Source organism: Alligator sinensis, unplaced genomic scaffold (assembly GCF_000455745.1).
Source record: "Alligator sinensis unplaced genomic scaffold, ASM45574v1 scaffold602_1, whole genome shotgun sequence".
NCBI lineage: Eukaryota > Metazoa > Chordata > Crocodylia > Alligatoridae > Alligator > Alligator sinensis.
This window is the reverse complement of record NW_005841976.1, coordinates 539,500-562,471: the sequence shown is the minus strand read 5'-3', so window position 1 is coordinate 562,471 and position 22,972 is coordinate 539,500. Positions and strand designations below refer to the sequence as shown.

The following is a 22,972-nucleotide window of genomic DNA, read 5'->3' as shown; positions in this document are numbered from 1 at the left end:
TTCCCTACAAGCCAATTCCCAAAAGCAAACCTCTAAATACCATTTTCTAGCCAACACTCACCAGGTCTTTACATTCAGCAATATTTAAAAAAAATACTTCCACTGTATTTTAATCTCAGCTGAATTGGTTATCAGCATACACCATTTGCATCCTTCATAAATCCAGCTTCCTCTGTCCCTAATCTCTTATTATTAACCTTCAGAATATTCTCTCATATGTAGTATATCTTTTTGTGATTTTTATAAGCACTCTGCCCATGCTTTTTCCTTTCCCCTTTTTTCCATGTGATAATCTGCCTTTGTATCTCACCATTAATCAATTATATTTTATTCTTTTCTCAAACTGCTTTTCACACATTTCCATTTCACTATGGCATTCCCATCATATAAATTAATGCATGTGTCAAAGCCAGAAGGAACCATGTGATCATCAAATCCTCCTTCCTGGCTATCATAGGAAGTAGAATTACTCAGTTTCACCAAACTCAGCTTTCTCCTTACTTACCCAGAGCTAGAAGAGTGGGCAAGTAAGGAATTATGCTATTTGCACCCTTTGCTTGTCCCAGTATCCTAAAACAAGTTGGTATCTGCCTGCAATTATATCTGGATAAAATATTCATGACAAATTTTGATTATGAAATCATTTTGAGTACATATTCCTATCAAATCTCATGAAGCTTTTCGTATTTAGAAGTCCTAGGCATTTTCAGTAATACCTCCCAATTGTCTAAAAGCTCATAAATAGCGTAAATCCACCAATCATGCAAACCAAAGTTGTTGCTTGCAGTTTCTAGGACTGTTTTATTCAACCAGCTGTTCTCCTACATTGGTCTTGTCTTCCAGAAGAAGATAGAACAGAACATTCTCTGAAGGACCACTGTTACATTACAAAAAAGCATGCGTTTGAAACAAATGTAGGATAAAAAAAGTAGAGTATACTCTACATGTACTTTGCTATATTTATGCATATACTCTGCTATACTGAAGTGTTTCGAGAATGACCAGAAAAAGAATTAGCCTTCTCACACAATGCACACAATATATATTCCTATTTCTTAGAACAGAAAGGCACAATAAAGTTTTGTGAAAACTCCAGCCATTTCTAATACTGCAGCATTATTATTTTGTTTGCTTCCCACCATAGTTGTTCTGAACCAGTTTTCAGTTATTTAAGTGTAAGAATTAACTTTCTACAAAATGGTACACATCCCTCTTCTTGCGCAGAAGGAACATAATATATGATAGCTAGGATGACCATACTTCCCGGATTGGCTGGGACAGTCCCAGATTTCAGAGGCTGTCTCAGCATCCTGGCCATTGGAGAAATAGAAACAAAAGTCCAGTTTGGCAGGAGCCCACCCTCATGTGCCTGGCTCCTGACTGAGCCTACTGCGCAAGTGACTCTGCTCTCAGCCCAGTTGAGTCAGGACCAAGGAGCTGCTGCCTCTGCCTGGAGCCCAGGTGAGAATGGGGCTTCCCCGAGGAGTGGGGAGGGCAGCTCGGACCACTGCCCTGATGGAAATGGGAGTTCCTTTCCCATTCCCTGCCCACCTGGCTGTCAGGGACCCATGTTTGAGGAGGGCAGCTCTCGGCTCTGGGCTGTGTCCTAGGACTGTGGCCCCAGCCAGCTCCAGCCTGCTAGGCCTGCCTGCTTTTCCTTCAACCCTATGTCTTCATGGTTGGAACAAGTGTAGAATCCAGGCAGTATGACTTGGGTCCCCTCAGGTGGTGGGATTGCACTGGGGAGTACGGGAGTGGGATGTGGCCCCAAAACTTTGACTTAATCTGGAGCTGGAAGAGGTGCTTCACTGATGAGGTTATGGTAGGGCAGGGGCAGTGGGGGGCTGCTCCTGCTTTGCTGAGATGGGACTGCTGCTGCTAAAGGCCCCATGTGAGAGCCCGGAGCCTGAGTCACATGTTTTAGGTTGTTTAATGCCTGTCCTGTACTGTGTGCCACTGGCTTCCCAAGAGGTCAGAGGGGTGGTGGAATCTCCATCCTTGGAGGGTTTTAAGAGCCGGGTAGACAAATCCTGGCATGCACACCATGCCACTTTGCCTCTGCCTGAAGCAGCACCACTGACTTGGGAGGGCAGACAGTGGGGATGTGTCCCAGATTTCCTATGGGCCCATTTGGTCACCCTACTAAGAAGAATGTAAGAATGCACACTACTAATAGAAATATCTTGTTTGGCTATTCATGGGATCCAAGTAAACACATCTGTGTCTTTTTTTTAAATCAGTTATATTACCCTTTTTGTCAGAAGTAGATGAGCTTTTCATAATTGTGGCACTTCATGCAGGCTTCCTATTATTCCTTGGTTGAAGTAATCAACAGCAGTGGATTATTTCAGGTGATGAAAATTAGGGTGATATTTACTGCTATAGGGAACATAATACATTTTTATTACTAAATGCATTTTTATTGTCCTTCTAAATTGTATTAGGTACTCAAACGTTTCTAGGTATGAGGCATCACAAATATGCACAGTGAAATATATTTATTTCTCTCGGTCCTCCCAGAAATTGTCCTACAAACAGGAATTCACTAGAAATAGAAATGTACTTTACAATAATGTGGTATTTTCACAATGCCACATCAAGGGCATTATTGTGACTAGCCCTTACTTTGGTGGTAGCAAGGAGGACAGGTTTTGACTCAGGTGAATGGGATCTTCAATTCCAGTGGTGTTGGGGTACAGACTACAGGTGCAAGTGGGTGGGGAGGGACAAAGAATAAGCAGGGCTATGATTCCCTTCCAGTTTTTCAGCAGAGCTGTCAGGCTTTGAAGGTGATCACACAGACGTCTGAATAAGAGTCAGATCAGAACAATATGTGAATAACCAGAGAAACTATGCCCCCGAGGGGAACCACTGAAGCATAATCCCCCACTGGTACTCAGCCTGAAACACTATACCAGAGCACTGCCATCTACTCAAGTCTGTGAAAGAGCCATGACTTAGCCCTAAATGGATTTCAGTTTATGAAATAGGTAGTACTGCCTAGTGGACAGAACAGAGGACTGGGTTTTATGGGACCCGAATGCTGATCAGTGCTCTGCTGTTCACCTACTGAGTTATCTTGGCCAAGTCACTTCACCTACATGTACCTACGTGTCTCATTTTTAAAATGGGGATAGGCCCTTTTGTTCTGAGATCAATCTAGTCATCTCAAATATAAAATATGGAAGTTAGAAACACCTCATGGGTTTTCATCATCAGGATAGATTTTTTTTTAAATTACAACAGAGAAAGACAGTGAGAGAGTGAGTACAGCAAACAGGCTGAAGAGTAGGACACTTGGGATGAAAGTACCATATTCAAGTCCTTGATCTCCCTGCTTTAGACCGCAGATTTGAACTGGAACCTCTTATAGGCCTGGTGAGTGCCCTATCATTAACCAGTCTTTCTCCCCCCTTTCCCCCACCCCTTATCCCATCCTACAGAAAAATGCTGAACTGACTTGGATTTATTCCTAGATACAACCAGAAAAAATTTGAAACCTCAAAAATCAGTGGAGGGCAGATACCATTCTCAGTCCAGCTCTACCCAGAACCCCAGGACTAAATTAGAAATTTGTCCCAGAAATAGAAAATGTCCCTTTTTTAGTCAATGCAGTATTTTATAGTCATTTTTGGTGAAACACAGGGTGGCGATAGAGAGTTATTATACTTCTTATTAGCACTGAGTGATTATTACACCATGAGAGACCACGTTTGAGCAAAGTTTTATACACACATGTACACATAATATGAAGGGCTATAAATCTTGTGTCTTTACAAGCTTCTAAACAGCAGAGCAGCACACAAGTATATTTGTTCCCACCGGGAGTGCTATGAAAATTCACAAATATAGAAGAAGGGTGGACAAACAACTCCCCCTTGTAATGCTGTTAATCAAAGGGAGGGAGTGATCATGAGCTTTGCCTACCAGATGAAACCTGGATTTATTATGAAGCCCTCCGTCACTTTTAAGCATGCAAAAGCAATGAATCTTTAATTCTTTCTGAATGAAGAGCTCCCAGTGACATTATTGAGAGGGTACATGACAAATTCAGCTTCAGTCCTCAGAGAAATAGCTTGATTTTGCCTACACAAAACTCCCAGTCACATCTGAGGGGTTCCTTAGAGAGGACAAAGGAGAATTATAGTTGCAGGTCCTTCTAAATACATTTCCTGTAGATCAGAGATGAAGCTTTCTTTACTTTTATAATACATTATTTTACATTGAATCACAAGAGCTCTGTAGTGTGTTAGGGTTTAGCTCAGTGAGTCCTTTATTTTCACTCTTGCCTCATAGGAAATCATGTAAAGACAAGTAATTGAATCAGCCACCATAAACATAGTCCATAAAAGGCTAGCTCACCCGCTAGGGTCTTTTCCCAGACCCTGGATAAAGTCCCTAGCCCAGTGTTGCAGCCTAGTAGCACACTCGTTCCCTCACACTCTCTCACTCTCATACTCTTTTGTGCTATTTTATTCATGTGCCCTCAGTTGCACTCTCTGTCTCTCTAGGATGCACTATCTCCCCTTCCTTCCCTGGGAGTCTTTTACTTCCTCTTGCCAGGCACTTACCTGTTTTCTGGCCAGTCTTCCTAAGCAGCCTAGCAATCACCTTGCCTGCTTGCAGTGAGGTGGCAGCTTCTGAGGCTTGTGGCCTGTTACACCTCCTTCCAAGCAGGCTTGCAGCCTGCTACAAGCTCTTGTTTGATAAAGCAAATCTTTTGTAGAGCATCATTGTTATTGGCTATTTCACACATGCAGTGTCTTTGATCATGAAAAAATAACAATAAAATTAGGGTGCCACTACCTTTGCACTGTGTTGTATAAGAAGCCAAAAACTTACCCACATTTACTCTCATGGTTTATTTCAAATATTCTGTTCACACTGCATTGATTAACATAAAGACAGGTTGTCCCATGTCTAAAGTAAATAAAAAAATTCTTTTAGGTTTTGGCCCAAGCAATATCCACAAAGAGTCAGAGAGAATCCCAATCCAACATGTGAAACACCTAATCCAATCCTCCACTTGCAGGCTGTAGCTGAATTCTACTGGTTTTGTTCCGGTTGAACTAGAGGTTTGTTTTTTTTTTAAATAAGTCTGGCAGGACTCATTTTCTTTAGTGCACTAAGGAAAAGTAATAATGCAGACCTGTTATGTCACTTCAGTTATACTCCAGAGTTACAGATTTATACCATTACCATAGATAGATAGATAGATAGATAGACAGAAATATCTATCTAATATATTTCACTCTCTCTCTCTCTCTCACACTCTCTATATATGTATATATGTATGTATCTATCAGGGCTTGTCTACTGAACTCCTAGGCAAGTTCACACCCAGCTGGCCCATGTTACTGTCACTGGCACTTGGCAATGGTTTTACACTTACCTTTTCTGAACTGTCTTTGTCAATGGGCTACTAATGCTGCCAGATGTTGTGAAGGGGGAAAGAGCAGTCACTGCTGGGCTGCTCCCAGTCTCCTGTACAAGTGGGCATGGAGTAGGTAGGTAGAGGTAAGGAGTGGGCTCTCCTCCCACAGTGCACCAGTCAGCATAGCTGAGGTAGGTAGTACAGAATGGGAAGTAAGCTGTGCCTGGTAGAAAAACCTGACATTTGCTTTCCATGTGGAGGAAATAAGAAGCAGGGACTGAATAGTAATTCTGAATTTTAAAAATGACTACATTCCTGCACTTGGCAATAAACGCATATATGAAACTCATGGACTGCCAGTCACCAGTCTGGCATGTAGTTAAGTTCCAAAAATGCTCTTTTGCCTAGCATGATTAGAATAAAGTAAATGGCTAAGGAAGCTTGAGTAAGAATCTGAGGTGTCTGGCATCTCTTGATACCTATCTGTGTTATTCATTTTTGGCTTGTTTGATGACTATATATATATATAGTCATATATATCTTTGTTATTCATTATATATTATATAATATATAATGTTGTCATATGACTATATATATTATATTATATATATAGTCATTAAACAAACCAAAAATGAATAACACAGATAGGCATCATGGGATGCCAGACCCCTCAGATTCTTATTCAAGTTTCCTTAGCCATTTATTTTACTCTAATCATGCTAGGCAAAAGAGCATTTTTGGAACTTAACTACATGCCAGACTGGTGACTGGCAGTCCACGAGTTTCATATATGCGTTTATTGCCAAGAGCAGGGATGTAGTCCTTTCCATTGGTAAGGCACATGTAGTATTTTTTGTGTTCAGAATCACTATTCAGTCCCTGTTTTTTATTTCCTCCACATGGAAAACAAATTTCACTGTTTTTTTCCAGGCACAGCTTACTTCTCTTTCTGTACTACCTACCTCAGCTCCACTGACTAGTGTACTGTAGGAGGAGAGCCCACTCCTTACCTCTACCTACCTAGTCCTTGCCCACCTGTACAGGAAACTGGGAGCAGCCCAGCAGTGACTGCTCTTTCCCCCTTCACAACATCTGGCAGCATTAGTAGCCCATTAACAAAGACAGTTCAGAAAAGGTACGTGTAAAGACTTTGCCAAATGCTGGTGACAGTAACATGGGCCAGCTGAGTGTGAACTTGCCTAGGAGTTCAGTAGACAAACCCTGACCCAGAACTATGAATAGATCACTACTTCTGTCACTGGCCTTATTTCTCTGTGTTTCTTCCCCAGTGCCACACATGAAGCCACCAAAATTTATTATTTGAGGAAATTGGAAGAGACCACCCCACCTCCCTAAAAAAGAACTATATGTATGGGTATAGACACACAACAAGGGAACCTAATGCATCAAGAGTATGGGTGACTCCATGCTTCCACTACAGTAGAGATTCAGAGCTCCTAGACACAAAGCTGCCTATACCCATTCACAGTCCTACTCACCATTTAAATACGTTTTAGTCAAAGTTGGGGAGTGGCTCTCCTTCATTGGTCTACTTTTACTGATGTTTGTACCTGCCGAACATGATCCACTTGAACATGATCCAGTACTGTGAGGTCCACTCTGGCACTGCCATCAGTACCAAAGTGTAGACAGTTCAGAGGTCTGCCATCGTGTCGACAGTTCTGCGTGCCACTGCTGTTCCAGATGAGCCTTGCTCAGAAGTTAGCTTTGTGTCAGTACCAGCAGTTAAGCCCAGCTCAGTCTCCTCCTGCACAATCGCTTCTCTCATTATCTGCAGGGGAAACAAGTCTCTTGGACTAAGTCTTCAACATTTTCTTGTTGAACTCAAGACCTGGTCTCAAACCAGAGTCCACTATCTGTCAGCTCACCGTGACCTGTGAATTCCACAGCATATCTTACATAATACCTGTGCCCTCATGAGCGCTGGCACAGGAACAACATATTAGGATTTTTATAAACAGAACACAGACAAAACAACAAAGCCACATGTGGGATTATAGATAAGTAATTTTACAATTTATGTAAACAAGGATAGTCAGTACTGGGATTTTCCCCTGTGGAAGAGAGATCCAGTCTTCTATGGATGTGTCTCATTGCAAGCAAGCCCAGGTATCCTAGCTTTCTAGCTCTCAGATTTCCTTGATACAACAACCCCCTGAAAAATCAGAATAGCTTATACAATTTAACACTTTTCCTCACCTGACAGAAGGCTTTTAGTTCTGGCCAAGAATAGAATCAAGAGCACCTAAATGCTGTTTCCACTCATCAGTGAACTAGCCATGATGGACCAGAGTCCATCCTGGCAAATCAGATGACTCACCTGCTCTATGATCTTGTCCCCTTTAACAGAGTGTTTAATGTATCTTCTTGATCCAACAAAAACAAGGGATATAAAATGTTATCATTTGCAGTGTATAACCCTGATACATGCTGGTTAGACAACAGAAATTCCCCCTTGATTTCATTCTCTTTAAGAGAAAGCCTGTCATCTCATAAGCTTCTGATTATAGAACAAAGCTCAGCTGCCATGAGACACAGGCTTATCTAGGAATCCAGTTGCTTTCCATCAGCTTCACTGAGTTGAGGCTTGAATCTGCATTCAGAATTTAATCGCAATCCCTATAACTCTCAGTTTGGCTTGGAGCAGTAAATACCTTAGATAGCTGAATTAAAGTTTAAACAGTTCCAGTCTCTTTTAATCTGCCTGCATTTCTGCAGTCTGGCAAGACTTCTTCTTGGTGGTAGACACAGGATGTCATGACAATAAAGATGCCTTTGGGGCCTCTCAAGGGCTTCCCCACCTCATTGTAATGTAGTAATAGATGAGCATGCTGAGAATCGCTCTTTCTTATTTTTGACCCATACTGCAAACAGCACCAGGCTTACCTACACTTCTTTCGAAGTTTGACACCCCAAGGAGGAGTATTCAGCATATCTTAAAACTGAATAAGTTGGTTTTATTTAAGTGGGAAATTTTCGTTGTTAGAAAAGTTTAGTGGAGTTTTAGAACTACTTTGATTTTGCTAATAAATAAAAAATAGCCTCTATTATGGACACTTGGTTAGCTTCCTCTTTAATTTGTTTCTGTATCTGATTGCCTTAGCTTCTTCCATTGGTGGAATTGCTGGCTTGCAGGCCTCTTGGGCTTTTGGCTACCTTAGGGTAACTAATGGATTGCTATTTACCTCTGCTTTAAGATGAAGTCTGTTCTTTAACAGTTGTAGGAATTGTGGGCTAGATTTTTTTACTCCAAATGTTAATCACATACCTAACCTTTTACAATTTACCACATTTTAGATATACCAAATATTTACAGTGTTCCACAATCCCATTAAACAGACATTTAAAAACCTTCACTGGGTAAGAACATGAAAATATTTCCCATTTAGTGCATCGTTTAGTAGCAAAGACCTCATTCCCATCAAGTACGTGGATCTTGATTTTTCTATCACTCTGGAGACTAAGCAGTTTACCTGAACTTTGTCAGTCAAGGAATTCAAGTAAAATTTTTACCAGATTTCTCTAGTAAGAAAGGATTTCCAGTAATACATACATGGTCATTTTGAAAGCACTTCAAGTCTTCAAGGCTAATTTCTACTAGAATTTCCATTTTTGAATAGTCAGTCTTTATTTTCTTACACTTTTTTGATTAATGGTTTATCAAATGCCCATTGAAATTCTTCCACTGATTCAGTGGGCATTGGGTTAGGACAAAGATTTCTCTAACTTAGACAAACAAGAAAAATCAGCTAAGGCAACACATAAAAAAAAAAAAAGCAAAAGGAATTTCCCCACCAAAGTTTCACATGCTAGGATTTTGAAAAACAGGGGAATAGGGTGCAGATGGGGTAGTATATCATCACATATAATGCAGTGCATATTTTTATCTAATTAGAAAGAAATTAGAAGGTGTAATAATATGTTAAGGGCATTGGGTCTTTTATTCAGTTTAATATCGAAGCAAAAATGAATATACTTTTATTTGAATGTGCATTCGTTTTCTATATTAGATACTGTATTTATTCAAATCTAAGATGACCCTGAATTTAAGATAACCTGCAATTTGTTATAATTTTCGACATATTGAATTTAATTATTTATTATATGACTTCCCCACCCCTTACCCTTGCTCCAAGCCAGCAGGCTCTGTCCCCATTCTAACTTGGGGCACTGAGCATGGCCCCAGCCCAGCCCCCATAGCAGCTGTGTGGGCTGCACACCACTATTATAGGGCCGGGCTGGGGCCATGATCAGTGCCTCAGGCTACAGCATAGATGGAGGCTGTCAGTGCAGAGCAAGGGTAATTGGGGTGGGGGTGCTCAGGCAGAAGTGCAGAAACTGTGTGGGGAGGCATGGGGAAGAGGCTGCAGGAAGGCAATGGTGGGGTGCAGTGGTGGCAGGGAAGTGGTGGCAGGCAGTAGCTGCAGCTGTGGCCCCAACTCTAGGCAGGAGCTGGAGCCCAAGCCACAGAAGTTACCTGCCCATCCCCCGCCATGCCCCATACTTGATTCTAAGAGGAGGGCCTTTTTCCCCCTGTGTTAAATGGGGGGAAGGGGGACCTTGCCTTAGAATTGAGTAAATACAGTATTAAATAGACAACAAACTAGACAAACTAATCAAAAGTTGTTGTTTCATTAGTCCTGTAGCCATAAGAATAAAATGCAAATCTCTTATTCAGGTTCACAAAACAAAATGTATCCTTCTTGAACTTATTCAGTGTGTTTTCAACATTTCATTAACAGTTATTCCACACTTGAGTTAATAGTCATCTGGGTTAATGTTTTTCATCTAGAGTTAAAAACAGCCTTCAGAGTTGTAAAATAGGAAAAGAGAGACCAGGAGAAAAATTCCAGAAGAAAGGATAGCTTGATTTGTGGAACAAAAGGAGCATTAATAAAAAGAAAGGGTTATTCACATCTGTGGACTGAAGAGATCATAGCAGGAATCAGGTAAATTATAATGAGCTATGAAGTCAATTGACTGCTTTGGCACTTCCTGAACATAAATGCCACTACTACTTCCCCTGCCATTGCCCGGGAGTTGGTTTTAAAACTTGGATGGAGCAGAAATAAAGGGGGAGTGCAACTGCACCATTAACCCCCTCCCCCCCACCCCAAAAAATAAAGGTCAAAGCCTTTCACATTAAAAGCAAAACCAACATCCTATTATCTTTGTTCAAGGCAGGCGATATTTCAGATAAAGGAGAATGTGTATACATTTAACTCCTGAGACTATAAAAATGTCTTTTAATACCTCTATTTCGTTAGGAACAGGAAGGAAATAAAACATTAAAACACCCTTGCCTGCTATTTTTGTCAAATCTTGTACAAGAAATAATTTTCTGCACTTAATGCCTGCACAAATAACGTATGGGAGCAATAGAATGTTATATCTCTGAAATAATATCAAATTCCCTTCCCTAGGTAGTGGCAAAATCGCCTTTGTCTTCTTTGATACACTAATCACAACTAATAGGATCCTTCCAAAATCCCATTTCTTACATATTTCAGATAAAGGGGTTACAAAACTCCTGTAAGAATAAACAAAGCTTTGGTTTCAAGTGCACCTGGACACCTTTGGCCTGTCGCGCTGATGTCTTTTTAAGAAGGTCTTGTTATCAGTTTAGACTTAATAAATTAGATGAAAAATACTGACTCAATTGAAGAGCGTGACAAAATTCCCATTGACTTCATTATGGTCAGGGTTTTGCTCCACATCTTTGCCCCATAAATGCCTATGTTTTATATGACATACACTAACTACAGAGAGCCAAGGCACACAATCCTGTCAGTTTGGATTGTCCTCCTCAGGCAAAGTGTTTATTTATTAGGCATTATAATGTCTAAGTAGATCTGGCCCTCAAGAACTTTTACGGGTAATCAAAAGACTATTTTCAGTTTTGTACATTTTATAACACCCCAGTACTTTGTTGCTCAAAAAATACCTAATATGTGAAACAAAATATAAGAAAAATCACATCAATATCAGACTAAACAAATAAGATGATTTTTTTCCAAAGCAACTAGTGATGTTAATTGGTTTGGCTGTGTAACTTAAGATTGGAAGGTCCATCAACACTCAAAAACCATGGCCTTAGTAAAAAGTTTGTCTTTTAAATTTTCATCATAGTTTTGTAAATACTGATAATCCACTTCCTGTGAACATAGATTAAAAACAAGATGCCCAAATGTGCCTACCAAAAATGCGTGCATCTCTGTTGTGCTGTCAAAGCCTGCACACAAGTTGGAATACCTGTGCTCACAGACTGACATGATTACTTGATCCTCTACCTCTTTGCCATTCCACAGATGAGATCTGAAGTATACGAGGTGAGTATACATTTTTGCACGTGTGCCTCCTCAGTTGGTGTGTAATAGCTGCACTTCACCACTGAGTGGTGTATGATTCATGGTGAAGTCAGTCGATCATGTAGTTTTTCAATCGGCAGCTGCATTTCTCATCAGTAAGACCTCTCTTTTACTTGACAGAATTGAAATTTGGTAGCCTACTACCACTGACAGATTGTAGGTATAAAATAATTTCAGTTACCTGAGTATACTATTGTTTTAGATTGCCTGGCGAAAGCAAAAAGTGCCTTACTTCAGTTATTTTATTACAGTTCCAACACCCACCCAAGGTCCTGTATTATCAACATAGTAGGGTGCATTTACGAGTTCACAAAACTTTGGAGATATTGAAGTCCTTTGATTCACCTGTTTAGATATTTTATGTAGTAGAAACAGTTTTCTTTACTTTTTCATATTACTGCAATAACTTAATTTCAAATTATATTTTGCTGTTAGACACACAAAAGAAAAAACACATTAAAATATCCATATACTAGTATCAGACGATTCAGTCCTTTGTTATACTATTTCTCTTCTACAATGCATTTGTCAATATTTTCTAACCAGTTTGTCACACAAGCTTCTAAACTCCACGTATATGTATTTTGTGTAAAGTATTCAAAGCTGCTTAAGAACTATGGTTGCCTAATTCTGTTCAGAAATATAAGAGTTATTTGCCCTTGTTATATTCAAGGACCTTTTCAGAAACAGAGGAACATAATTATGCATAGCGGGGCAGTCTGCATCTTTCTTAAGCCATGTGCAGATATTCAGATTCTACTGGGAGAATTGCTGCTCTCCTGGTAGAAACTATGAGTGTACAAATGTTCAGGATTTTTCACCCAGACCAAAAAGGGCCACTCTGGTAGAGAAATAACCTGGGAACAGCCTGGGTTAAAAGATTCTGGGGAGAGTTTGTCCTCGGAGAGTGAATGTTTGTACAAGTTTCCTTCTGAGAGAAGCCACAGAGCACAATCCTGCAGCATTGCTCCTTCTGCCCCTCCTGAGAGACATTGGGTGTGTCTACACATGCTGTTAATATGCAGTAAGGTTACTGCTTGTTAAAATAAGACACAGTAAACTGTGCCCCAGAATGGATCTAAATGTGTGTCACCTTAGGAGCAAAATTGTTCCCAACTGGAGCACTTGAGAGCAGGGCACCCCATCCTGTTCTGCCCTGCTGCAGCAGCCAGGGGGTGCTCCAGGCTCCCCCAGGTACCAGCCAGGGGCTGTCAGGGGCCACAGCATTGGCCCCTATCCCACATGGTGGGGGAGAGCTGTCCCAGCCACATGGGGACTGGACCCAATCCCCATGTGGCTGGGAGAGGCATCTCTACTCAGTGGGGTTGCTTGGTGGGAACATTTTCTGGCAGCCACATGGGGATCAGAAAAGTTGGGAGAGGCATCTCTGCCTGGGGAAGATGCTGCCTGGAGCCATTTGGTGATTCTGTGCAGATGACCCTCCTGACCCCCACCTGGTTACCAGACAGCATCCTCGCCAGGTGGAGACACCTCTGCTGGCTACATGGGGATGGTCCTGATCCCCACATGGCTGCCTCCCCTCCAGTGGGGATACCTCTCTCCACCATGTGGGAATTGGGTTCTGACCTGATCCCCACCTGGCTTGGATGCAGCAGTCCCAGCTGCTGGAACAGCTCTCCCAGCTTTGTGGGGATCAGGACAGTCCCAATCTCCATGTGGTAGGGACTGCCCCTGCAGCCAGCACAGCTCCCCACCACATCAGGGCTTAGCCAGGCAGCAGTGGGCCCCTGCTGCCTGGGCTGACTGGGAGCAAATTGCTCCTGGTCAGCATCTATATGTGTGCTACTGCACATTAGCTTATGCACAGTAAATCTATTACCTGTAAATACAGACTTACTTTGCATTAATCTATTTTACTACACAGTAGCTCAGCTCATAGTTACATAGCGATGCTTTACTGCACAGTAGATTAGTCTACTCAGCAGTCTGGGGGATGTAGTTAGGTGTCACTGCACAGGGCAGTCCTGTTTGGCTGACCCAGGCTGCTCAGGTAGAAGGCAGGATATATTTGTACCTTATAGACTAACTAAATATATATCTCACAAGCTTTTGTGAGCTGTAGCTCACTGATGAAGTCGTTTGGTTAGTCTATAAGGTGCAAATCTACCCTGCCTTCTACTTGACTTCAGAGTAACACAGTGCTTCCACTCTGTCTGCAGGCAGTCTGCAGAGCATGCTGAAATGTGTGCATGGGGGCCATCTGGCTGCACAGCTTCAGCACTGATCTCAGGGTCAGTTTTGTACCAGGAAAACAAACCCTGGAGAATTCTAGATGATCCCTTGAGGTCCCTTCCAACCTTGCTTCTCTATGTCTATGTTTCCAAGATCATATGAACATGTGTACGCAGCCCAAATTTCAGCTCTCCATTTGCTTTCTATTCCTGAGTGTTCCTGCTGCGCATTGTAACTAAATCAGTTTTCAAGCAGTCAATCTTGTTGAAAATTTCCTGTCAAAATGTTTTCTTGGAGTAAATGGAATTTTTCATTAACTATTTTCCTCAAATATTTTTTGTCACTTTTCAGCAATTAAAACACAAAATCTTTTCATTTTAACCAGAAAAAAATCAGGTTTGATATTTGTCAGTAAATAATTAATAGTAATATACATATATTATATCAGGGGTTGTCAACCAGGGGTACATGTCAATCACCAATTAGATAAAATTGGTGGCAGTGATGCGGAGAAGTGGGGGTACTTGGGAAGCGGTGGTGCAAGGGGTGGGGCAACTGCCGCCATCCAGCACTTTGTACCGCCGCCATGCATCGCTCCCCTGAGTCCAAGTCTGTCCATCCGGCCACCGGGGGACCCTCACCCCTGCCCACTGACTGGCCACTGGGGCAACCCCTCCCCACCATTTGTCAACGGGCCACTGGGGGAACCCCCCACATACTTCTCGACTGACCACTGGGGGTACACTCATCAAAAAGGTTGAAAACTACTGCATTATATTATATATAATAAATATGCATTATATCATTCATTTATGTCAGCATTTTTCTTTGTTTTTATCAAAATATTTAAGAAAGAAAACAAAACATTTCCCACCTACTTTACTTCACAGACATTTGTAAATAGAAGCTTTGTATTGCAGCTTTACATAGTCATTTGGGGCCATCTGACTCACTTTTAAAAACTGTTCCTTGCCAAGAAGCAACTAGCCAGCCATGCCTTTTCCTTGATGGGCAAGAGACTGAATCCCTTGTGGAGACACTGTTAATATTATAGGCTGCTTGCAGGTGTGGAAAAAAACCCCCAAGCAAACAGCGCATTACGTTAAACTTGGTGTGCTCCCGTGCCAAACCCAGCATTCCCAGAAGAGGGAATGTCATTCCCAGAAGAGGCAGTGCATTAGTTGCACCCAGCTTTCCGAAAGTCTGTAGAGATCAGGTGTTTTAGTGGAGCTTTTTTTTTTTTTTTTATCTAATTGGTGATTGACTCAGCTTTGGATAACAGCCCTGATGAAACTCCCAATCTCTACAGATGCAGTGGAGCCGGGTTGAAGTAAAGCACTGCTGTTTCTGGTAGAGTGTGGGGTTTTTTCCCCACCATGGCTGTCAGCACCCATACTGATTATGTGCAGTGCCAGCTCTTATATTAATACTGCATCCGCAAAGAAGGTTTGCTGCAGCATCAGAAGCATAACAACCAGGTTCCATGGCAGGGGTAGTAGGGGTCGGGCTGGCAACATTGGCTGCTGTTCTTGAACCTCATCTAACTGGGCACCTGGGGCTGATGTCCAAATCACCCATGCCTAGATACATTACTGTTTGTTGGATTATCCATGAGCAGCATTTAATAAACAACTCACAAATGCTTTTGAAATGGAAGTAACTTAATGAGATGGGAAAGATCTCCTCATGGCTAAATTCCAAGCACAGATTTATAGTGGAAATAGAAACTTTCTTTTGATGAGTTGTCTGGTTGATGTTTAAGGGGATTTATGGTCATTTAATCTGTGGTTAATTTTCTCTCCCAAAAGGGCAGAATTCCCTAAAGGGCAGAAGGCTCTCTCCCTCTATCTCTTCTCCTGCTTCCCCCACATCCCCCAGACCTGTGTCATCCTCTATGAGGCACAAAATGGGGAAAATGTGGAGTATGTACATGCACTCAGCATGAGATGCTCACCCCAGCTCTGTCTCCTTTTTGTCATGTAGCATAGCCAGTAAAGATTTCCCTCGGTGAAGGCACTACAGAAGATGCTTATAAGGAGCTATCACTAACTCAAATGTTGGGACCACCTTCACTTTCTGTTCCCTTCAGTTGTCAGTGTGTACTCTACCTCCAAGAAACTCAGCACAGAATCCCACTCTCAAATAAAAGGCATCAAAAACCCAAAACAAAATTATTGCAGCATTCGGTTGAGATTTTGAATGAACAATGGACATCGTCTGTACCCAGAAAAGTTGTGGCATCTCCATCCTTGGAGGCTTTTAAAACCCAGCTAGATAAAGCCTTGGCTGGAATGATCTAGTTGGGGATGGTTTTGAGCTGGGTTTTGGACTAGAGGACCTCTTGAGGGCCCTTCCAACCCTCATTTTCTATCATTCTATGATCAAGGTGTTGGTGTAACCTAAGAATACAAAAAATAGATAATACCTGATCTAGTGATGAGCTCCTAAATTTAACAGGTGCTCTCAGAAAATTTCTTTAGTAGTCTTGAGGGGAATATGTTTGCCTACAGTCTGTTTCAGCCTCTGTGGAGACATGGTTCTCCTTTAGCTAATATAGAGGGGTTGATACATACAGATTTCCGTTGAAGTGGAAGAGAGCAGCAGAGAAACTGATTCACTTATTCAGGTTCAGTAAAGTGCATTTGCAGCACTGAGAGAAGCCGTCTTTCCCTTGTTTCAAAGTGTTCAGTCCTTCAGGGTACTGAGCACTCTGGGTCAGATCTAGAAATTCACTTAAACACGTTAACTATTTATGTACTAAACATTAAGCCAGGACTCTCTGACCTTTGCAAGAATAAACATTTAATGCCTTGACTTAAACAAGCACTCGATTTCTGCCTAAACCAGATATGAAAATACTTTTGCCTCTTTCACAGTTACATTCACAATGTAAAGGATTTTAGAAAAAAGTAAGGAAACAAGCAAACAGTGAAGACAATAATACCTCTGATGCCTCCTAAATGCCAATAATCTAACATTAGTTACTTTGCACTATAGTGCATTGTGAAGTGAGTAGGGAAGTATTCAGTATTCCTCCCACAAAAGCAGTGAATCCACTATTTATCCTGAATAAGGCTCTTCTTTTTTAAATACAAATTTTAATATCTCACTATTTTATTAAAAATGGCTTTACAGGTCTATTCCAGAAACTCTAAATTGATTGAAAGTGCCCTATTCAGAGGTGCTATTTTATTTTTCAGTAGCAGAAAGGAAGCTAAAGAGTTCAGCACATTCAATTCTTTCTTTCTTTCTTTCCCCCTGAATTTTTATATTTTTGTATCAAAGAGGGGAGGAGGAGTCTTATTTTTCAACCTGTGTTGCTACAGTAGTAAAATAACTATAGTAAAGGCCTCAACTCACCAAAGAAAATATCTCTAGTTGAAATTATTGTCTGGCTATTTTGTTATTCATCTTCTTTCTGCCATCTTTCTTCATGATGTTTATCAACTCCTCTATATGTGTTTCAGTTGTAGTCTCTAATGATGTAACTGTCTGCCCATTAAGCTGCCTTGTCAGTCATGTGCTTTATATAATGCCCAAACAGCTGAAGCTGGTCACACCAAGACTGTCTAACTGGTGATCTGTGTGTTGCATGTGGTACATGAGGAGCTAAGGTGGTTTGTGGGTTCCTGCTTAATCCCCGTTCCTCTTATTGCTTTAGAGGCAATGGCAGCTGAGGTCTCCTCCCTCCCCAGCTTTTGCTACCTATACCTGCTCCTGGATGTGGGCAGCACAGCAGGCCGGGGCTGGGGTGCCTGTGTTGAATGTGGAGTGGGGAATGGGGCTGGGCTGCCCATGCTACAAATGTAGCAGGGAAGAATGGGGGTGCCCATATTGTGCATGAAGGTAGCGGGAGGGGAGGAGGGAGCTGCCCACGTGGTGCGCACGGCCTGGGAGCCAGAGTAGCTGTGGTGCATGAGTAGTTGGAGAGAGACTGGCAAACTCACCAGCATGTGAAAAAGCAGGAAAGCAGCATATGCCCAGCCAGAATTGGGGCAAGCCTGAGATGGGGAGGGAGGGCCAGTTGGGTTTCCACATGGCAGGGAGCGGGGGTAGTGCCTGTGTGGCAAACAGTCTATTGAGCATGCAGCACACCTCCCCCTCCACCGTCTGTGACCTGTGTAGTGTGTGGCCCCTGATTGCCAAGAAGTTAGACAGCCCTGATTGCCTGATTGGATTGCCCTGGATTACATTAACTTTATTTAGTAGGTGTCTGTGTGATGGATTATTGTTGTTTACATTTATATCTGGCAAGAGGAAGGTGGAGTGATACTGGCTGCAGGATGCTGGCTGTGAGGAAGGTCTCCACTTCTAAATGCTATCTCTAATGATGACAATGTTATCAATAATAAGTGTCAGAACCTGCTGACATTCATGTGACAGGCTGTTCCATAGAGTAAGGCTGGAGCTTGTACAAAATGGATCACTATTGACATTAGCTTCATTAAGGTCCATCTTCTCACCAGTACCTGCAATGCTTTCATGTTACAAATGTTTGAAGCTATTTTCTTCTTCATAAATATGATTATGATAGGACTAATACTTCTTTATCCATCTTTTCTTCTTCCCTAGGTAATGCATTTGTGGTGAGCCTGGCTTTAGCAGACCTGGTGGTGGCCTTGTATCCATACCCACTGGTGCTCTTTGCCATCTTCCACAATGGATGGACCTTAGGTGAAATGCACTGTAAAGTGAGTGGCTTTGTGATGGGTCTAAGCGTAATAGGGTCCATCTTCAATATTACTGCAATTGCAATAAACCGATATTGCTACATATGTCATAGCTTTGCTTATGATAAAGTGTATAGCTGTTGGAACACAATGCTATACGTCTGCTTAATTTGGTTATTAACGATCATTGCAACTGTGCCAAACTTTTTTGTTGGCTCCTTAGAGTATGATCCACGCATCTATTCCTGCACATTTGTTCAGACTGCTAGCTCCTACTACACCATAGTGGTGGTTGTAATTCATTTCATAGTACCCATCAGTATTGTGAGCTTCTGCTACCTTCGGATTTGGATCTTGGTGATTCATGTAAAACGAAGAGTCAAATCAGAAACAAAGCCAGGACTGAAGCCCAGTGACTTCAGAAACTTTCTCACCATGTTTGTGGTTTTTGTGATCTTTGCCTTTTGTTGGGCACCACTGAACTTCATTGGACTGGCTGTAGCCATCAACCCTTTGGAAATGGGACCAAAAATTCCTGAGTGGTTGTTTATCGTAAGCTACTTCATGGCCTATTTCAACAGTTGCCTTAATGCAATAATATATGGACTTCTTAACCAGAATTTTCGGAAAGAATATAAACAAATTTTAATGTCATTGTGGATGCCACGAATTTTCTATCAGGAAACATCCAAAGGAGGAACAGACGGGCAGAGGAGCAAGCCTTCTCCTGCTTTGAACAACAATGACCAAGTCAAAACGGATACTTTGTAAAATGTATTACAGGGAATGAAAAGACTGCCAATGATCATTCCAATAATGTAGTTATAGGGGTATGGCCATTTTTGCTTACTTTTCTGTGCTTTCCATTTGAATGGTATACAGTGACTAGGATCCTGTCTTGATAAAGCACATTGCTCTTACAAACTCATTTATACACAATATGCATTTAAAATCTGCTTTGAATGAAGACAGAGGGTGAATTTAAGCAATTTATTTTTGAGATCCAAGTAGTGTCCTCAAATGTGTGAATGAGGTGGGACTCCTTGCCTTATCCAAAGTCACAACTTGGCTCTTAGAAAATATAATGACTGTATTTGCCTAGGTACATGAGAGATGATCAAGGTTAAGAGCAATCTTTTCTTCTAATGTTGTACTCATATTGTGCATTCCCTGCAGGTACCAATCTTGGCATTTCTGTGCATGTATTGTTGGGGCTTGCAGGATACTAGAGACAAATTTTGCAAGTGGATGGGGAGGAGAATTTTGTCCTAAAGAGAGAATGTTAACATAAAATATTTTCCTGACAAGGGATTTTATAGATACCCGCCTCCATTTACTTATTCTATCCATCTTCTTTTTGTGTTGTTTTTTGGTACATGATATAGCTGATTGATTGCTTATGCATTCCCTTTGAAGATTCTTCTTCTCATAGAAGTGTACACGCTCAGAATTTTTTATTAAAGGTAGTGCAGCTGTTTGTGCAACGGAAATAACTGTAGAAAATTATAGACATAACATTAATGTTATAAATTCTACTTTCTTAAACACACTTAAATGAGTTCTTCTATGAATTACAAGTGCCAAAATCTATAGGGAATAGTGAACCCCAAACAATCTGGATAAATGAATTGGAGATATTAAAAGCCCTATTTTCCCAATATTCTCATAAGGACCTGACTCTTCTTTTATTGAATTCAGCAGTGAAATTCATCACTTTAAAAATGGTGTCCCAGTGACTTCAATGGGGGTAATAGTTGGCCAACACCAAGCCTCTTTGAGAGGAATCTCACCTTAAACGTTTTAACTGTTTCCTGTTACAAACTTTAAGTGTAGGCCTACTCTGAAGACACCATTGTGAGATTCCATGTCTGTAGCCTTTTAATGTGATTCCAGGTCAAATTTGCAGTTTATAAGGTCAAAGGATGCTTGTGTGTTATATTCACATAAACAACCTAGGCATGTCAAAGCCAGGTTCCTTCTTTCTCAGCTATCAGTATTGTTACAGGGTTCATCCAGGCCAAACTATAACTCATGTTATACCTGGGGACCATTACTTTGGTTCATGGCATTTAACTTGCATCATCTTTATTACTATGGTAGTGCTAACATATAAGAAAGAAGGAATTAAGCTTTTCATACTCCAGTTTTGAATATAACATCCTTCCCCCCCTCCTCCCTCTCCCCCACACACCTGTTAGGAATTATTTATTAAACTGCTGGACTGAGACAACTGAATCTGAAGCCACTAAAACACACTAAACATAGAATGCTATTGTTCATGTTTTCTTGTCTACCATAAAATAACTTAAGTAAAGTAGAAAATGCACAGCAAAGTGAAAAAAATCTGATGAAGCTTCTCCCATAAAATGCCATATTTCCCTAGCATTTTAATGTGTCTGAAGCATAGTGGTTTAGCTGGCATGTAGTACTACTTTGATGAAAGATGAAAACTATACAGACAAAGGTCTCAAAAGAAATCTAACTAGTTTATATAAGAAGGTGAAACAGAGGCATATTTACTGTGCAAAAGGAACAAGAGAACTGAACATTCAATTTAAAATAAAGTCTGTGGTTGGGCCAATTTATGCCTCTGTAACTCAATGACCTTCTGTTGGACAAACATAGCCTAATTTCTCTATAGAAGTATTTTGCTATAACCAAAAATTGTCAACATGTTGAACCTCAGGATTCTATATTGTCTTTCCCTGGAACTTCCATATCAAGGGCCCAAACATGGAATTGCTTTGCCCTTGTCTGAGTAAAACACCACAAAAAGTCACAGGGAATTCACCAAATTCACTCACATTATGTGATCAACTTCTAGTCATGAAAACTTGAACTTGAGGCTTGAAAGCTACAGCAATGTAGTTTGGTTTGTATCTGAACTCCAGTGTTAAAGATAGCTCAGCTGGAGCTTAGAGTATTATCTGTTGATACTTGAACCAGAAGATAATCCACTATCAAGCTCATTGTTGGCACTGGCTTTATGATCCAGATACCTTGTTCAGGGTAGACCCAAACTCTCAGATCAACCATGACTTCTTCATTTGATAATAGGCAAATTTTAGTGATACAGAGTGATAGCAGATAATAATGCAGGCATGGTCAACAATTCTATATCTGCCACTCCTACAGCTGTCCCAGAGGGAAAGTATGTGTGGCCAGTATGCAAGCTTTACCCTGAGGTTATCTCTTGAATGTCAGATGTCAGCAGCCTGGAGGTTGAAGGCCGAGGCCCTTTTCCCTTCCCCTCACCCCCCCATGAGGTGGATGAGATGAGCTGGTAGTGTGCCTTTGTCTATGGAGGCCTTGGGTTCCCTTCTCAGAGATCCTTTTGTTCTCCAAAATCCCTTCTTTTGTATTCTTTATCCCCTCTGATGACTCTTCACTCCTGGGCATCATTAATTGGTCTCCCTGTGGTTGTCATACTGTCCACATTCTGCTCTGTCAGCATATTCCTTTGTTTCACAAACCCATCACATGCATACATCTTAATTTGGTTGTTTATTTGTCTCCTGATTTGGTCTGTCCACCAAAACCAGAAATCCCAAGAGCTCAGCAGTTGGGCACTGTGACCTAATGTTTCCTTATCTCATGTTATGGAACAGTGTGGTACATGTCTTCAGTTTCCCAGCCTGTGTGTCAGCTGGCTTCAGACACCATGGGCCTTGAAGGAAATTTCGTCACAAGGAAGCTTTTAGAAACCAATTAACCCTTGACTTTGCCCCGGATCATTTACCTACAAACCCTGGATACTTTACCTACAAGCCAGTTCCCAAAGGCAAGCCTCTAAATACCATTTTCTAGCCATCACTCATATTTCCTAGAGTTGTACTAACTCCACGGAGCTAGATGAAATGCAATCAAATATGTTCCATCATAAAAGCAAGCAGAGATTATTGTGTACGCTCACAGGAAGCAGATCTAAAAGAGATATGGCTGTATTTACAAAGGTAGTTTTCTAATTATATGGGCACCTTAAAAATTAAGTACTAAATTTAGGAGTCCTTACTCAGGTGAATGATTACATGAGTACTCCCACATGAAACTAACAGCATTTGGTAATTACCTTTCACTACAACTGGCTAAATGATGTGGGAAGTAGTTAGAGATAGATTTGACTATCATTACTTTGACTGCACAGTACTTTGCTCTGGACAGTGTCTGCACAAAAGCAACAGGATCATTTTCACTGCAGGGTATTGCCCTCTATGGCTATAAACAGATGTCACCAAATAAACCAAATCAGCTGTGTCAGGATGTGTCCCAACAATTCTGACTCAGGACATGTGTCTGCAAATAGGGAGACCCAAGCAGGCACTTCCAAAGCTTCAGGGACCTGTCCC

The 22,972-nt window shown here is 41.3% G+C and overlaps 1 protein-coding gene and 1 long non-coding RNA gene across 2 annotated transcripts in view; one reads left to right on the top strand and one right to left on the bottom strand.

Moving 5' to 3' along the window:
- The window catches only part of LOC102367853 (melatonin receptor type 1B), a gene marked incomplete at its 5' end in the record, with an annotated part of 56,801 nt that extends 37,206 nt beyond the window's left edge, over nt 1–19,595 (top strand). Inside the window, one exon of the mRNA XM_006021055.1 lies at nt 18,529–19,595. Coding sequence (XP_006021117.1) covers nt 18,529–19,397 — 869 coding nt within the window. The remainder of the gene's footprint in view (nt 1–18,528) is intronic.
- Nucleotides 4,860–17,443, bottom strand: LOC102385345. The gene is made up of 3 exons (XR_323492.1): nt 17,317–17,443; nt 6,874–7,166; nt 4,860–4,920 (listed from the first exon to the last, which is right to left on the bottom strand). It is a non-coding gene; the product is annotated as an uncharacterized LOC102385345 (long non-coding RNA).
- Nucleotides 19,596–22,972: the final 3,377 nt, after the last annotated feature.